Raw genomic sequence first — 18,149 nt, forward strand, 5'->3', positions numbered from 1 at the left:
GTACATTTACAGTACAAAATTGTTCTGTACATGCAGTAAATATCTAATTTTTCAACATAGATATCTGCGGCTTATAGCCCGGTGCGGCTTGTATATCTTTTTTTTAATTTTTTTAAAAAAATAGAGCGGATGCGGCTTATATACAGGTGCGCTCTATAGTCCAGAAAATACGGTATATATTTTTATTTGTTAAATAACAGTTAATCTGTTTATTTTTAATTTTAGATTATTATGCAGCATCCACCTGAGAGTTCATCCTTACCAAAAAAAAAAAACCCTCCCTGAGTTAGATATGGCCAATTCCCATGCGCTAGACAGGTCTCCCCACTACATGATGGGTACCAACCAGGGGCGGGTTTCCCAAATGCATCGTAGCACAAAGATCATCGTTAAATGGTAGAGCAAGCATCACAGTGAACACTCTCTCTCCTAGTTAAGATGCTCTGTGTTGAGAGGCTTTTGGGAAACCCACCTCAGAGTGGTTGAAGGTCATTATGTGCTTCCTCCAAGGCACGTGACTCCAGCCAACCACATCTTTTCGAACTGCTGCTTATGCATCATTAGGTGGTGGTGTAACACTCGGAGGAAAGTGCTGTGTGCCTACTTCTGTACGCACGAGCTCACAGATGCCCATGATTGGCTAGCGTCGCTGGAATTGACAGGGGTGAGAGAGTAGGCCACTCCCTCCCTCCCTGAGAGCACGGCTCTCTTAGGCTCCCAGCCACGAATGGCTGTGGCATAATCGGGATTCAAACTAGCAATCAGTGGATGACGGGGCAAACGCTTTACTGTTTCGCTAATTCAGAGCCTAAATTAGTCTTTTCTATAGACATCATCGCATTTCAAACGAACGCAGTAACATTACAACTGTCAGAGTTGCTGTTCGCACTAGGGTTGTTAACCGATGACCGTTTGACCGGTGGTTGACCGAATCAACGTCAACCGGTTAATTTTTTTTTGGTTGTCGGTTTAAAAAAAAAAAAAATCAATCGTTTTGAAGCTGCCGATTTTGGAGCGGAGGACTTGGAATTCTGTGTTGTAAACGCTTGGGGCGTGCTATGCGGTGTAAGGACGACAGCTGACGAATCAGAAACACCCATTCAGTCATGTCCCGCCCTCCCGCCCCAGTTAAAGACAGCTGACAAATCAGAAACACCCATTCAGTCATGTCCCGCCCTCCCGCCCCAGTTGAAGACAGCTGACAAATCAGAAACACCCATTCAGTCATGTCCCGCCCTCCCGCCCCAGTTGAAGACAGCTGACAAATCAGAAACACCCATTCAGTCATGTCCCGCCCTCCCGCCCCAGTTGAAGACAGCTGACAAATCAGAAACACCCATTCAGTCATGTCCCGCCCTCCCGCCTCAGTTGAAGACAGCTGACAAATCAGAAACACCCATTCAGTCATGTCCCGCCCTCCCGCCCCAGTTAAAGACAGCTGACAAATCAGAAACACCCATTCAGTCATGTCCCGCCCTCCCGCCCCAGTTAAAGACAGCTGACAAATCAGAAACACCCATTCAGTCATGTCCCGCCCTCCCGCCCCAGTTAAAGACAGCTGACAAATCAGAAACACCCATTCAGTCATGTCCCGCCCTCCCGCCCCAGTTAAAGACAGCTGACAAATCAGAAACACCCATTCAGTCATGTCCCGCCCTCCCGCCCCAGTTAAAGACAGCTGACAAATCAGAAACACCCATTCAGTCATGTCCCGCCCTCCCGCCCCAGTTAAAGACAGCTGACAAATCAGAAACACCCATTCAGTCATGTCCCGTCCTCCCGCCCCAGTTAAAGACAGCTAACAAATCAGAAACACCCATTCAGTCATGTCCCGCCCTCCCGCCCCAGTTAAAGACAGCTAACAAATCAGAAACACCCATTCAGTCATGTCCCGCCCCAGTTGAACACAGCTGCCACTCCGCGAGAGAAAAGTGTAGACACAGGCTTTTTAGCTTACAAGTTACTATGTTTTTTTTTTTAATTATCATTAGAAGGCACATGGAGTTTAGTCCTGCCTTGGCCAGTGCATTCTGAAAGTATGTTTCGGTCTGTAGCCAGCAATGCATGTTATTGCAGATCAGATCTCTCCACACAAACTAAAGGCGCAGAGGCCGACTTTTTCACGGCTGAATCGTGCAGATCCGATTGCTTTCCTTTGAGCATACAGAATTTACTCTGATGAAATTATTCAGACACTCCAACGCCCCCCCTAAAAAAAAAAAATCAGATCTTTGCACGATTCGGCCGTGAAAAAGGCGGCATCCGCTAAAAGGCGCGCCGTTTGCATCCCTGTTTAAACTCATAGGTTAACTGACTTTAACCGGCTAATGAGGCTCGGTGGTCGGTCAAGATTTTTTTTAGTTTTCGCCATCCCTAGTTCGCACTTACAGTGCTGAGCGTAAATGAGTGCACCCCCTTTGAAAAGTAACATTTTAAACAATATCTCAATGAACACAAACAATTTCCAAAATGTTGACAAGACAAAGTTTAATATAACATCTGTTTAACTTATAACGGGAAAGTAAGGTTAATAATATAACTTTTTTTCAGTTTTACTCAAATTAGGGTGGTGCAATAATGAGTACACCCCACAACAAAAACTACTACATCTAGTACTTTGTATGGCCTCCATGATTTTTAATGACAGCACCAAGTCTTCTAGGCATGGAATGAACAAGTTGGCGACATTTTGCAACATCAATCTTTTTCCATTCTTCAACAACGACCTCTTTTAGTGACTGGATGCTGGATGGAGAGTGATGCTCAACTTGTCTCTTCAGAATTCCCCATAGGTGTTCGATTGGGTTCAGATCAGGAGACATACTCGGCCACTGAATCACTTTCACCCTGTTCTTCTTCAGAAATCCAACAGTGGCCTTAGATGTGTGTTTAGTCATGTTGGAAAAGTGCACGATGACCAAGGGCACGGAGTGATGGTAGCATCTTCTCTTTCAGTATAGAGCAATACATCTGTGAATTCATGATGCCATCAATGAAATGCAGCTCCCTGACACCAGCAGCACTCATGCAGCCCCACATAAGGACACTGCCACCACCATGTTTCACTGTAGGCACCAGGCATTTTTCTTTGTATTCCTCACCTTTGCGAAGCCATACAGTTTTGAAGCCATCAGTTCCAAAAACATTTATCTTGGCCTCATCACTCCAGAGTATAGAGTCCCAGTAGTCTTCATCTTTGTCAGCATGGGCCCTGGCAAACTCTAGGCAGGCTTTTTTGTGCCTGGGCTTTAGGAGAGGCTTCTTTCGTGGACGGCATCCATGCATGCCATTCCTCTGCAGTGTACGCTGTATTGTGTCACGGGAAATAGTCACCCCAGTTTGGCTTTCTACTTCTTTAGATAACTGCAGTGAACTTGCATGCCGATTTTCTTCAACCCTTCTCATCAGAAGACGCTCCTGTCGAGGTGTTAACTTCCGTGGACGACCTGGACGTCTCTGTGAGATGGTTGCAGTTCCATCTTTCTTAAATTTTTGTACCACTTTTGCTACAGTATTCTGACTGATAAGTAAAGCGTTGCTGATCTTTTTGTAGCCTTCACCTTTGTGGTGGAAAGAAATTATTTTCTTTGAGGAATTCTGAAGAGACAAGTTGAGCATCACTCTCCATCCAGCATCCAGTCACTAAAAGAGGTCATTGTTGAAGAATGGAAAAAGATTGATGTTGCAAAATGTCGCCAACTTGTTCATTCCATGCCTAGAAGACTTGGTGCTGTCATTAAAACTCATGGAGGCCATACAAAGTACTAGATGTAGTAGTTTTTGTTGTGGGGTGTACTCATTTACGCTCAGCACTGTATGCTAAACTGTGATAGTGCTTCCCTCAGCAGACCCCACCCCCTTTTTTTTCTCTCTCTATCTACAAATAAATAAGACTTTCAGTTTATAGAGAAATTTACAAAGATGTATCAGCTCCTCTGTCCTTAAGTTTTTCCTGAGCTGGGAAACTTTGAATCCTGCAAAGCTCTTACGACTGAGACTCCTTTAATAAATGTTAAGTAAATGTATCCTAACAGAAACGTCACATCAATGACTGTAGGTTTTACTTTGTTAAATGCTTTTTCTTTTTTAATCCCTTTCTTCTTGGTTTTAGATTATGTGGTGCCGTACTCGTCCTTGTGTATGAGCTGTTACTGTAGAAACAATGACATATTAAAAAGAGCGCATTAATATGAACCTGTTGTCCATGTTCCAGCTGCAGCTGCTGTCTAAGCTGTACTGTTATACGAAAATAACGCACCCCTTCTGACCAATCAGATTTGAGAATTCAGCAGCGCTGTAGTATAGATACAGTATATTGGACGGTTTCTGAAAATAGCGATGAATGTGTTTACGTGCACACTAATAATCCAGTCATGGTCATTTTTGCATTTCTAGAAATCGGAGACTTTTGGATTGTAGCTGAATAATTAGGTCCGATATTAGTCACGTCGTCTTCTGTGTACTGAAAATGCACTAGCCATACTTGTACAGTTGCTGAAATTAGACTCCATCCTTGCACCGCTCGGGTTCCTCTAGTTATCGGATTTAGAAACGGGTTCCGTCTGGTCACATTTTCGTTTCTGGGCCATATCTTTAAAACTACTGAAGATATCTTCAAGAAACTTTGGAAACATATCAAGCAACATGTGAACTGGTACCTTTTGCTATTTTGGATTTTTTTGGAAAAAATAGTACTTTTCAAATTTTTACATAAATAGATTATGACTTAGTTTCTAACGCTACGTTCACACTGCAAGGCTTAATGCTCAATTCCGATTTTTTTGTGAAATCCGATTTTTTTGTGAGGTCGTTCACATTAACAAATATATGCGACTTGTATGTGATCCTCAGTATGAACGAAAAGCGACCTAAAAGTGTTCCGCATGCGCACTGCAGGATACGACGACGTCACACGCAGTGAGCATGGCCAGTGTTTACGGAAGTAAAACCGCCCGGTTGCGGTATGACCCATCCAATCTAGCTTGAATAGCTGCATCCCCCCAAATGGAAATCAGCTCCCTAACCTCTGCGTCCTTCCATTGAGAAGATTCAGAACCTTCACAGCCCGAAGCGTCCCTCGCATTGATGTCATGCGCAGGGGCACAGATACGTTTTTTGAACTGGGGGGGACAAAAAACTGGGGGGGGGAGGACAAAGCTGCCAGCAAACCAACCCCAACCCCGATATGCCTGTCAAACTTGTTGTGGGTTACCATAGCAACCAAGCTCGAGCTCGCAACCTGTGCAGTCTGCGCAGCTCAACCAACCGAATATCAGTCTTTGTTTTATGTGAGTTGTTGCAACTATGTATACACTGCCGTGCACCTCAATAAACCGAATGGTAATTAGTCTTTTGATTTTTCCGTGAGGTTTGCCTTATGCAAAGAAAGACAGCATAGATGTTTTTTCCTCCCTATAAGTGGGGGGGACCGAACGAGGTGAATTGAAATCTGGGTGGGACGAGTCCCACCCTCTATCTGCGCCCGTGATTATGCGCCATGTTGTTGTAACTTTTTTTGAGAGACCCGCCACCTACTTCAGCGCAGAATAGTGACGTTTGTGGCTTGTTGATGACGTGTAAGTCGGATGAGTGCGACCTGGCGGTTCAGACTGAAGTCGCATATGAAAAGAGCGGATAGGGATCGGAATTAGGACCACATATCCAAACGGCCTGGGTCGGATTTGAAAAAATCGGATCTGTGTCGTTCATATTGTCAATAAAAGATCGGATACAGATCACATATGGGCGAAAAGATCGGATTTGAGTCACTTCAGCCTGCAGTGTGAACGTAGCCTAATACCGCTTTTCCACCAAATCAGTTCCAGGGCTGGTTCGGGGCCAGTGCTGGTGCTGGTTCACAACTCGTTCAACTTGCGAGCCAGCTGAGAACCAGTTTGCTTTTCCATAGCTCGCGGTGCTAAGGGAAGCCACGTCAGTTACGTCGCTGTATACGTCAGTTACGTCGTTGTATACGTCAGTTACGTCGCTATGTTTGCATAAACCTTGGCGCGAATATCGAAGCAAAAACACGGAAGCAGCAGCAACAACAATAATAATAATGGATGACTTCGCGTTTGTACAGCTGCTGCTTCTCGTCGCTTAAAAATGGCGATCTTTCGCGGTCTTGTTATTGTTGTTGGTCTGAACAACTCTGCCCCCCCGCTGATGTAAGCGGTTCTTTCCTCTGGCCCAGCAGAGAGTTGGTGCTAGCCTGGAACCGGTTTTTCTGGCCCCAGAGCCAGTTCTTTGTCAGTGGAAACAGAAAACCCGGTTCCAAACTAAGCACTGGCCCCGAACCAGCCCTGGAACTGCTTTGGTGGAAAAGGGGCAGAAGAGTAATGTTCATTTCCGGAGCTGAACTATTCATGATATGGATTTGAAACTTGGTATACATGTTAACAAGGTGATGTAGACGTGCCTTTTCATACTAAGAAATTTGAGGAATTTAAATTTTTTGTTCTTCCATGGAAACAATTTCAGACTTAGTCCCTCAAGTTAGTCTTAGGGGTAGGTTTAGTTTCTGGAGCAGAACTTGAAAACTATGAGTGGCATGGTCTTGAAAGTTGGGAGATGTGTTGATTAAGTACTGTATATTAGGCTGCATCAGTTGCCCTCACTTTCATAAAATCTGATGCATTTTTGTTTGGGTGTTCCTTTTCACCAATAAAGACATCCTGTAAAATTTTTTAACCATATTCAAAAGTCTAATGGTGGCACCATGAGGTTCATTTTTTGCCAAAAAACGCTTATTTTATGTTTTCGCATAAGGTTTGAATCACAATGTTGGACTCCATTTATTGCTTTCTTGTGGCCCTCAAACTGGAAAACTTCATAGGTGAAGATTCGTGGCTGTTCTTTGCAGCTTTTGATATATTTGATGATCATCTGCTCTCAGCACCAGTGTCACAATGGGATGGCTTGGCATCTTACCAGAGGATAAAGGCAACACTCACAAACTTCATTGTGACAAATGATGTGGCAGAGCGTGGGGTTCAACTCGCCCATGAGAAAGTTGGTTCTGCCACAATAGAAGAAAGATTCCCGAACATTGTGCAAGTTGTAGCAAAAGACAGAGTACTGGTTCCAAATCTGAGACGGCCACATAGGAAATAGACACTGAGAATTTCCTTCTTAACATTTCACTTGTATCTTCAGTTGTCTTGAAAACAGGTAATCCAGCATCATTATAACTTTAACAGGGGCTAGCATATGCATAGGCAGCAAGCTTAAAACCAGGGTTATAACATTGATAGATAATGCTAATGACACCCTAAAATAAACCTCCAAATATTTTTAGACATTCTAGACATACTGTCTACAGTATCTAAGATATTTGGTATACTCTATAAGGTGCCATAATGTTTCATGGAAAGTGATGGAAATTTTGTCATAAAAGTCATAAAATAGCAGCTTTTTCCATAACTTTGAGCTCCTGGTGCCACCATTAAACTTTTGAATTTTGTCAAAATATTTCACCCAGGCGGCACGGTGGTGTAGTGGTTAGCGCTGTCGCCTCACAGCAAGAAGGTCCGGGTTCAAGCCCCGTGGCCGGCGAGGGCCTTTCTGTGTGGAGTTTGCATGTTCTCCCCGTGTCCGCGTGGGTTTCCTCCGGGTGCTCCGGTTTCCCCCACAGTCCAAAGACATGCAGGTTAGGTTAACTGGTGACTCTAAATTGAGCGTAGGTGTGAATGTGAGTGTGAATGGTTGTCTGTGTCTATGTGTCAGCCCTGTGATGACCTGGCGACTTGTCCAGGGTGTACCCCGCCTTTCGCCCGTAGTCAGCTGGGATAGGCTCCAGCTTGCCTGCGACCTTGTACAGGATAAAGCGGCTACAGATAATGAGATGAGATGAGATTTCACCCGGTGTGTTTTCTTACCAAAAGGAACATAAAAACAAAAATGCATCATGATCAGAGGAACTTTTCATTTTTAGGGGGCAACTGATGCACCCTAAAGGCCAATTTATGCTTACAATGCAGTCCTCGCAGATAGCGTCGCAGACAGTGTCTGCGTAGCCCCCCCACCTTCGCAGACGCTCTGCGCGCACCTCCCAAAAATTGTGACCACCGCAGAAGCCTCGCAGACAGCGTCGCAGACAAAAGGGCTCTGATTGGTCCACTCTACATCCGCTGTACATGCACTTCCGCTTCCCTACTTTCCCGGTTTGGTTTGTTTTCACGACCGCCATTTTTAAAAACACGAGCGAAGATGGAGCAGCACGAAGAGCGGTTGATCGAGGAAGTGAGGGAGTACGTACATCTATACGACTCCAGTTCTAGTCATTATAAGTAACCGGAGGATAAACACTCCACTAACCACACCCACCAACTACTCCTAGCGATTTTGCGACTTCGCGCCCCCTTGCGTTGTGGCGGTGAATAACATCGCGCACGCCTATTACTCCCCGCTCAACGATAAATTACAACTGTCTGCGAAAAGCTATCTGCGAAAGCCTTGTCACAAGAGCACGCAGAGGCCCTAATGTATATGTTTCTTTTAATACTAAGAAATGTGAGAAATTGTAATTTTTAGCTCCCCTGGACCAAAGGGTTTATGCTATTGGCTGCTGAGGTCAGTGTAAAGAGGTGGGGTTGGTTTCCTGCAGCACAACTTGAAAAATGTGACAAATAATATCTTGAAACTTGGGTATATAGTTGGTATTTTGGGCGGGGGATATAGATAACTCGGTCTTCTTGTTGTTATTGTAATAGGGCGTGTGGTGGTGTTTTTTTTTTCCTTTTCTTTTTAAAGTCTGTGCTATTGTGTCTTAACAATAGAACACATTTTAACTGTATGGATATGAGTGTTTCTGCTCGCTGTTGATTTTTGTAAAGAATTAATTTCGAGGTATTTATTTATTTTTAAATATGTCAATTCCCACTAACAGAATCGTGAGCTGCAGATCATGAGGAAGCTGGACCACTGCAACATTGTCCGTCTACGCTATTTCTTCTACTCCAGTGGGGATAAGGTGGGTCCTTTGTTTTTGTTTTTTCTCCTTTTGCGCTCTTTTCTCTTTTGTAATATTTTGTTGGATTTGCGTGGCATGCTAACTGCGGGTAGGGGGAATCCCATTCCACCATTCAAGAAATGGCTTTCCCTAGAGGACAGTATGTGACTCTCGTCCTCAGGAGAGCCATGTAAGACCACAGGTGCCACGCTTTCATTTTGCAAACGAGTTTCAGTGGACCCTGATAACCTCCTTTAAGCACTGCTGTACTACGTATTTTTATTTGCACAGTCCACACGTACTTGACCTTTTGAGGTGTAGGTTTGAGAGTAGTTTGTAGTACTGCAAAATATATATATATATTATTATATACCGTATTTTCTGGACTATAAGCCGCTACTTTTTTCCTAGGTTTTGAACCATGCGGCTTATACAAAGGTGCGGCTATTCTGTGGATTTTTCTTCCACCGCTAGGGGCGCTCTAACCGGAAGTAGAATCAAAAATAAGATAGACGAAAACTCAATGCAAAGAAGAATTAGCAGATCTTTAGCAGATAGAACACGCACGACAAATTACTAACTGGTAATTATTTTCAAATCCAGCGAAGATGATTAAAGTGACTTGTGGTTTCAAACACAGGAGAAATGAAGGTAAATAAATACCGGTTATTTTCTCTTGGTTCTGTTCCGTTTTAATCAGCAAAGTTGCTGCCGTGTTAAAAGGCACTGTTCGGAAAGAATCTGTTCAGGGACATACATGTACATTTACAGTACAAAATCGTTCTGTACATGCAGTAAATATCTAATTTTTCAACATAGATATCTGCGGCTTATAGCCCGGTGCGGCTTGTATATCTTTTTTTAATTTTTTTTTTTTTAAATAGAGCTGATGCGGCTTATATACAGGTGCGCTCTATAGTCCAGAAAATACGGTATATTATTATTATATATATATTCCACGCTTATGGGTACTGAAATGGGGACATGAACTTATTTTTAAAAATTCACCTAAAACCATTTCTTTTTTTTACCATCAGGTCACAAAACATGTAATCTTTAATGAATGATATGTTAAAAGATAACTTTAATTTTCTGAGATGTAATAAAAACATATTTATATGCCAAAGTCAGAACGTAACAGAAGTGTTGTGGACATATAGATTCTCAATTTTAACAATGTAGAATTACTTTTTGAAACATAGGAAGGTGATGTTTTAGCAAATATAATTAATAAACATGTGTAGTAGAATAAACATACACATTCTTTCAATAAGATTAACATGGTATATAGCTAGATTGTAATTAATTTGTAACAGACGCGAGATGGACAATCGTAACAGAAGTAATGTAACAGACATCATTTTGGAACTCATAGGCTTGACTTTGGCATATAAATATGTTTTTATTACATCTCAGAAAATTAAAGTTATCTTTTAACATATCATTCATTAAAGATTACATGTTTTGTGACCTGATGGTAAAAAAAGAAATGGTTTTAGGTGAATAAGTTCATGTCCCCATTTCAGTACCCATAAGCGTGGAATCACTCATATATATATGTTTTGGACCCGTTTGTCCAAGATCCAACAAACAAGAAATGTTTCAACACTATCTAACATCTGTATACAATTTGTTACATATGCGCATTATATGAAATCGGATCCTAAGTTGCACACATGCAGGGAATGAGGTTTACTGTCAGAGTTAGTATAACAGGTAAGGCTTTTTAATCACACTACTTGTGTTTTTAAATTACATTACATGAATGGTATTTAGCAGACGCTCTTATCCAGAGCAACATACCCAGAGCAGCAGTTAAGGGTTAGCCTGGGAAATCCCATGATGCTTTGCACAATCGTTACGATCTGAAAAGACAGCATGGAAACTATGGTCTAAAGGCTCGCCTGAGTTAGGGAGCCAATCAGAGAGTGGGGAGGGGTGGAAAGACGGTGACGCGTACTACTCGACAAACGGAAGTTTGTAGTTTATTTGGGACTGTTTACGGATCACATTTAACATGGCGGCGAGCGATACGAACCAAACTTTCGATCCAGCTTTAGACACTGTTCTGAATAGTTTAGAGCGAAAGTTTGTTTTAAAACGGCAGTAATCGTTCAGTGCCATTGTTTTCCTATTTTTGTTTTGCCTTCTCTTTCCTTCTCTTCTTCGTCGCTCTAACTACGTCACCGGGTACAACTGCCATGATTGGCCATGGGCCATGATTGGCCATACGCCAAATGATAGACATTCGCAGCGTCCAATAAACGGCCGTTGACAATCGTAAACCACACCTCCCCTACGAGAAATTCAATAGGCGGATTCCAGACCATATTTCACTTGTGATATGGTCTGGTGTTAACCAGACTAGTTAAGGGTTGGGTGCCATGCTCAAGCCATTCCTGCTGGTCCAGGGAATCAAACCTGTGACCTTTAGGTCCCAAAGCTGCTTCGTTAGCCATTAGGCCATGGCTTCCCCTGTATCATCGATGTTCGATTGTTGATTGAGGAACAATGCCGTGCCCTAGCTGTTGCAAAGAACAAGAAATGCACACATTATATTAAATTGATGCAACATCTTAAGACATCATCTCATGTTACCACCGAGGCATTCACCCAGTTCACAGTTTGCGTTGGTTTATGATATCGGGTTCACGATTTGATTTTCCCACTATATATTTTTTCTGAACAAAAATTAAATGAAAACTTTACTGCCACAAAATTGCAACAGTTTCCTGTTTATCAACATAAATATTCCTTGTGTTAAATAAAAAAAAAGTTTTTTTATTTCTTTTTTTTTTTCATTTTCTTAATAACCAACAATAATTTACCCATATTTGTAAAGTTTAGGATAAAAAATAGCCTATTCACTAAACTATTCCTTTTATTAAATCTGAAAAAGTTAATAACAAAAATATTTTTCTTAAACTTGTATGAATTATGAATTTGTACTACCTCTGTTTGCTTCACTTTTCTTTAGTAATAATCATGATTCATCTTTTTATTTTGATTCTAACGATCATAAATTTGTATCGCGATTTACCTCCACACGATATATTGTTACACACCTTTTTACTAACATTTAAAAGCTGCCATCTGGAGGTAACTGCGCAAGTAATACAGGTTTTATTACAGATTTTTCTGGTGTGAGGTTTTTTTTTTTGTCTTTTTTTTTTAAACGCCTGTGTTCTGTATCGTCACGGAACGTGTGACGGATTTCAAATGTCGAGCCAACTTTAGTGAACTCATTGCCCTTCCCTCATCTCCCTCAAAATAGGTTTACATGGCTATTATTCTCTTCTTTCATAGATTTTTAAAGGGGTGTGTCACCTCGTTCAGTCAGAGAGGAATTTAATTCTGACTGGCCCCAGTTGGTTTACACTAATCCGTTTGTATATTCATGATTATTAATGGATTATTAGGCTGTGTGTAAACATGGTTACAGTTGGTTAAACTCTGTAGTATAGTATACAGAGTACCAGTATATTAATATGATGATTATTATTATTATTATTGGGCCATCCTTTAAAAAAATCCGTTTCCTGTGCACTGGATGAGCAAAAAAAATTTCAGTCGAGAGGGAGGGATTTTTATTTATTTTTTTATATATATGGATGGATAAGAAATCGCAATGCTGTGTTTGCTTTTTCTTTCAGTACTTTATTACAAAAGCAGACACATTTAATAAAATGACAGTTTAATCAACTGAAACTTGTACAAAAACTTTAAGTTAGCATTTTAAATGCTGACTGCAATATTTGCAAAACTTTTACAAACATACTTAAAATGTCCGACACACGGACTTTTTGTAGTTCTAAATCGGCCGTTAGGCCTAGTTAGGATGAAATTACACTATTAAAATGATCACGGAATGATTTGTTTTTCTGAATCTTTACTATTTTGTTGTTCGCTAGAATACCATTTTGCGATTTCACACTTAAGCAAATGTTTGAAAACTCCGGATCTCCTTCCTTCATGGTGGCTGCCATTTTTTTGTGCCGCATGGCGCATGCGCAGAGCTGATTCAGTTCAGAGTGCGCGCACTCGGCGGAGGCAGTAGTGTGTCGGGGAGGGAACAGAAGCAGAGATAACGCTTATTTTGTCTCCAGTAAACCAGTCTTCTCTCGTTCAGTTACGTGCTGGCTAGGGCTGTAACGATATGCGTATCGAAATCGAAATCGCGATACGCAGAGCCACGATCCGTATCGCGATATAAGAAGGCAGAATCGCGGTACACCCTTTCAAACTTCTCCTCAGCCCAAAAACAGAGGCGCTTCCAAACTTCAATTTATGAATACTTTACTTTTTATTTAAATTACATTTTAAACTTACGTAAATTGCTTTTATTTTTTTATATCTATTAGTAAGTCGTTTTTTCACCGACCTGCGACAATCTTCTGCGAGTCACGCAACGTCCACACTCGCCACTGGCAGAGCATTCATTTCTTTTAAGCGGTCGCCATTCTGGTTGCGACGCGGGGAGCGAATCTGTAAACAAGCAGCTCATTGGCTGGCTAGGTGTGCCACAAGCCAATCACAATCACTTGACCGGAAAGGCATGCAGTGTTGCCAGATTGGGCAGGTTTAGGTGCTTTTTGGCTGGTTTTGAACATATTTTGGGGTGGAAAACGTTAGCAATATCTGGCAACACTGAAGGCATGTCTGCTTGGGCGGAAGCCTTCTGCGGCAGTTACATTTTGACACGCGAGCAATGTTTCACCATAAAAATTCCGTAATTTCCATCTGTTTTCCGCGATCACAGAAAATCATTGGCCCTATGAGAGTGAGACAGTGAGAGAGCCACCCCCCAAAAAAAATCTTAATGGATTTACACGATTTGGAAAAATGACTTTTTCAGAACCGAAAAAAACAGAGCTTCCGGCTCAACAGTATTATTTTGAGAAATAAAACAATCTTTGGATATACATTTGTTCATTTTTGCATACATATTACTCATTCTCTGCAGTGGTCTGAATTATTTGTTATTAAATAGTTAATGTAAGTAAGTAAATGTTAATAAGTCAAATTTACTACTTTTAAAAAAACATTTTTAAAAAATCGTGGGCGTATCGAATCGTGGGTCAAAAATCGCGATACGAATCGAATCGTGAGTTGGGTGTATCGTTACAGCCCTAGTGCTGGCATCAAAAGACAGCGTTGGTTGTAAATGAAACCAAACTGAGTGGTTGGAGTGTATTTTCATACACAAATGGAGAAATGTTCGCTGAGTGTGTAATTGTGTAGCCCCACTGCAGACCGTTGTCGTTGTTAATTCATAGCATGCTCAGCTGCGTGAATGTGTCCTGCACCGAAAATAAGAGATTTACAAGCCAGGAACGCCTCATGATGCAATACGCAAGAAAAGAGAGAAGATTTACTGCCATTTTACTTTGTATTTGAGTAACGTGAATAAATAAATGGTCTGTGGAAAATACATTTAATCCTGGGAACTGCATGCACAGGAGTTTATTTTGTGTTTACTCCCCCGGCTGGCTACTTATTTGTCATGGCTGGCTAGTATGAGCCTTAGTCGAAAGCTCTGGGAATGCGGAAATGTCAAGTTCGATTTTAGATTTACGAACCCGAAAAAAATGTCGAAAAGCCGGCGTTAAAAAAAAAAAAATTTCAACCGCACAAACGGCACTCACCCGGCCGGTGGACCGGAAACAGAACATTTTTTAATAATGGCCTTATTATTATTATTATTATTAGCACTTAGATACATGAGCTGCTGCTTTTCTGTATTTTTTACCCTTTACACAGGCCGATGGTTAAAGATGACCCATGTGTCATGAACATGGGTTGTTGTTCGGATCTCGTTTACACACACACATACACACAATGCTCCCAGTAAAAACCCACTTGGCCAAGAATAGCTGAAAACCAGTCATCATGGTGTCTTTGTATGGCATCTTAAAGCTTGTTGATGTGTACCCTTGGTATGGAATGCTGCTTCTACATCAGGATGAAAGGGGAACGCATTGCTGTGTCATACCAGTAGCCATGCCTGTCAGCAGTGGCTCTTCAGGGAAATCCCATCATGCCATTCTACCAGCGAGAGCTAAAAGGCATTTGATTAGCGGGTGGTTTATATGGGAACAGCCCTATTTTTAATCTGGGAACATCAGCTGACGTCAAATAATGAGCACCGTGGTTTCCATTTGGCCAACACTTACAGCAGCATGAATGTAAGGGAGGATTTTCAGGCTTACTTGAAGATATGTGCCTGACTATCATGGAATTATGTGCATTGCTACTTATGCGTTCACTTAGTTCTTTCTGAACCATGGATCAGTTGTACGATTCCATATGTTGCAAAAGGGTAGGCACGAGGAACATCTGTCATTATCAAAGTTTTTGGACTCCTGACCATCACACATGGAAGCATGCAGTTGTATAGGATGTCTTTGTGCACCGGGGGTATTGTGATGCTGGAACAGGTTTGGGCCTCTTAGTTCCAGTGAAGGGAATCTGTAATGCTCTAGTATATAAAGGAAGGTCCATGAAGACATGGTTTGCCAAGTTTGGATTGGAAGAACTCGTGGCCTGTACAAACAAGCCCTGACATCAACCCCACTGAACACCTCTGGAATGAATTGGAACGCTTCACGCCAGGCGTCCTCGCCCAGCATCAGTGCCTGACCTCACTCACGCTTCTGTGACTGAATGAGCACGTATCCCCCCCCAGCCATGCTCCAAAATCAAGTGGAAAACCTTCCCAGAAGAGGTTATTATAACAGCAAATGCGGAACTAAATCTGGAATGGGATGTTCACTGAGCACCTATGGGTGTCAAGGTCAGACGTCCACAAACTTTTGGCCATAGTGTATTTTTCTTTGGTGCCAACCTTCAAGCAGTGCTTTTTGGATGCAGGCCATTGTGCAGAAATACCTACATGCGAGGAGACATTCTTACAGAAGCTAATTACACTGGACTGGAGCTAATTACAGTGCTTCAGCGGTCCCTATGAAAGTCTGGTTTTATACATCAGTAAGACATTCCATCCTCTCTGACCAGAACCCATTCTCTGCCACCATGAAACCTGAAACAGGAAGGAATGTTTCAGGAAGTTGAAGAAATCCTGCTACTTTGTATGCAGCGCAAAGCCCCCAGACCACGTTTTCAGTTTTCTGGACCACTCCCAGGCCCGACAGCAGCTTTCACACTTCACCAGTCGCACCGTGGCAAACGGCCCATGTGTGGAAATGACAATCTCTATCTACACCAAGAGATTGAGTGAACTCTCTACGTTGAATGAACATGAACGTATTGCATGGTTGCTTTCCATGGACTGTGTCCTACAGCAAGTGGAAACTAGAGCATACACCCAGTATAGCTCATTATTATACATACAGGACATTTTTTCGGTGGAATAAAAACGTGTTCTATTCCCTTCTAGCGGGTTTCATTCATTTGGTTTGATAGCGTGCAATATTGTTAGCATATCGCTTATCCTACGTGTATTACGTCACTCTACCGAATGGAGAATGAGCGTTCAGTATGGTTTATGATATCGCATGGTCGTCAAGACAACATGACGTCACACGCCGGAGACGTAAAACTTCCGCGCTAGCGAGCGACTGTGACAATTTGTAAACAAGCATGGCCGCCAGGTTTGCATCGTTAAATACGGAAGATTTTGAGAGAATTTTGATAGACGCGTTGAACACCTGAAAGGAATGTTTATGAATAATAATAATGGCGCTTTTTTTCGTGGTATATCAGATAGATTCCATTCAGCTACTCGTCTTCGACTCATCCAATATCATGCTAGCTGAATGGAATATATCTGATATACCATGGAAAAAAAAAAGCTGGCCAATATTATTTAAATATTTCAATGTTTTTGCTTTCGGTATAAGAAAGGTACAAGAAGGAGACCTCTATCAAACTGGTGCATGGTACCCCTCTCTCTCTCGCTCTCTCTCTCTCTTTTCATGCACAGGGAAATAGGCGTGGTATTGAAATGCTTTGTTTTACCAAAAATGCCAGGTCATGCAAAACCGGTGTGAGTACTTGTGAATTTCCGAACGTAAACCAGTCAACAAGAATTGTCAAGGAGGCGTTAAAAATATTAACAGCCTGATATTGGTGGTTAGACTCATGGAAAATGGTCTCATCTCGCCGACTTGACGGAGTGCTCTGAACCCGGTGACTTCCCTGCAGCCCGAAAGATCAGTCAGTGCTGTTGCTTTTCCCGGACAGCTCGAAGCCTTAGCTCACAAACCATGATTAGAATGGGATTTATGACGATAGACGCACACACCCTTGCTCGCTCGCTCGCTCACTCGCAGTTATGCAGAACAGGCACCAGCGTGGCGCATTGCCAGAGTTAGTGACCTCAAAAGTTATTCTTACTTACACAATGTGTATGGGAAAAGGGAGAGACATTTTACGCACTTGGCATGCACATGGAAGTGGAATTGTGGAGATTGTCACTATGATATGGGTATGACCTGGCACATATTCAGAAACACAGGATCCTGTTTTGGTCTCACCCCAGGAAGAGAATGAGATAGACGCAAGATATGGGAAAGGAAAAGATCTGCAGTGGCTTGTAGAAGTATTCACCCCCCAGAACTTTTCCATGTTTTGCAGTGGGCAATCTAACTGGCTTTTAATTGGAATTATTTGACCTGAATCTACACAAAATGGCAAAATGGTTTGCGAACAAAAACGTACTAATTAACGTTAACACTGTACTAATCAGCTCGCTATAAATGAGTATAAAGTCAACGCTCGGTCATGCAGGCTCCTCTGTGTGTGTGTGTGAGTGTAATATGCAGAACTATTTGCCATTAAACATTTCCTTTGCTCACTTGAATTGGTTCTGCCCTTTGTCCTATCTAGGTCTAATTCTTCCTCTCTCTCTCACACACACATGCACACAGATCTAATCTCGTGTCTGTTGATGACACGCCACTGCTCGGCTGTCCCCGTCGTAATCACGGAGCGTCTGTGTCTCGGTGGACCAATCACGTGCCAGTATTCAGTGCACACCATTAAGGCGAACCAATCACGTCGCTCTACGCAAACCGTCCAGCCAGTAGGAGAGTAATTGTGGAGCTGCTGTTGTGAGGCAGAAAGTGACTCATCATCTTCAGCAGGTTCCCCCCCCCCCCCCCCCCCCAGCCATGCAGCAACAGGAGGGTGTTTTTAAAAAATAAATAAATAAATAATAAAACGAGGCAAGCGATAAAAT

The 18,149-nt window shown here is 42.2% G+C and overlaps 1 protein-coding gene across 3 annotated transcripts in view; it reads left to right on the forward strand.

The window, feature by feature from the left end:
* gsk3bb (glycogen synthase kinase 3 beta, genome duplicate b) overlaps positions 1–18,149 on the forward strand; it is a 112,204-nt gene that overhangs the window by 70,578 nt on the left and 23,477 nt on the right. For all 3 annotated transcript variants that reach the window (XM_060898791.1, XM_060898792.1, XM_060898793.1), the window contains exon 3: positions 8,888–8,971. In XM_060898791.1, coding sequence (XP_060754774.1) covers positions 8,888–8,971 — 84 coding nt within the window. The remainder of the gene's footprint in view (positions 1–8,887; positions 8,972–18,149) is intronic.

This window comes from Neoarius graeffei, chromosome 18, assembly GCF_027579695.1.
Source record: "Neoarius graeffei isolate fNeoGra1 chromosome 18, fNeoGra1.pri, whole genome shotgun sequence".
Classification (NCBI taxonomy): domain Eukaryota; kingdom Metazoa; phylum Chordata; class Actinopteri; order Siluriformes; family Ariidae; genus Neoarius; species Neoarius graeffei.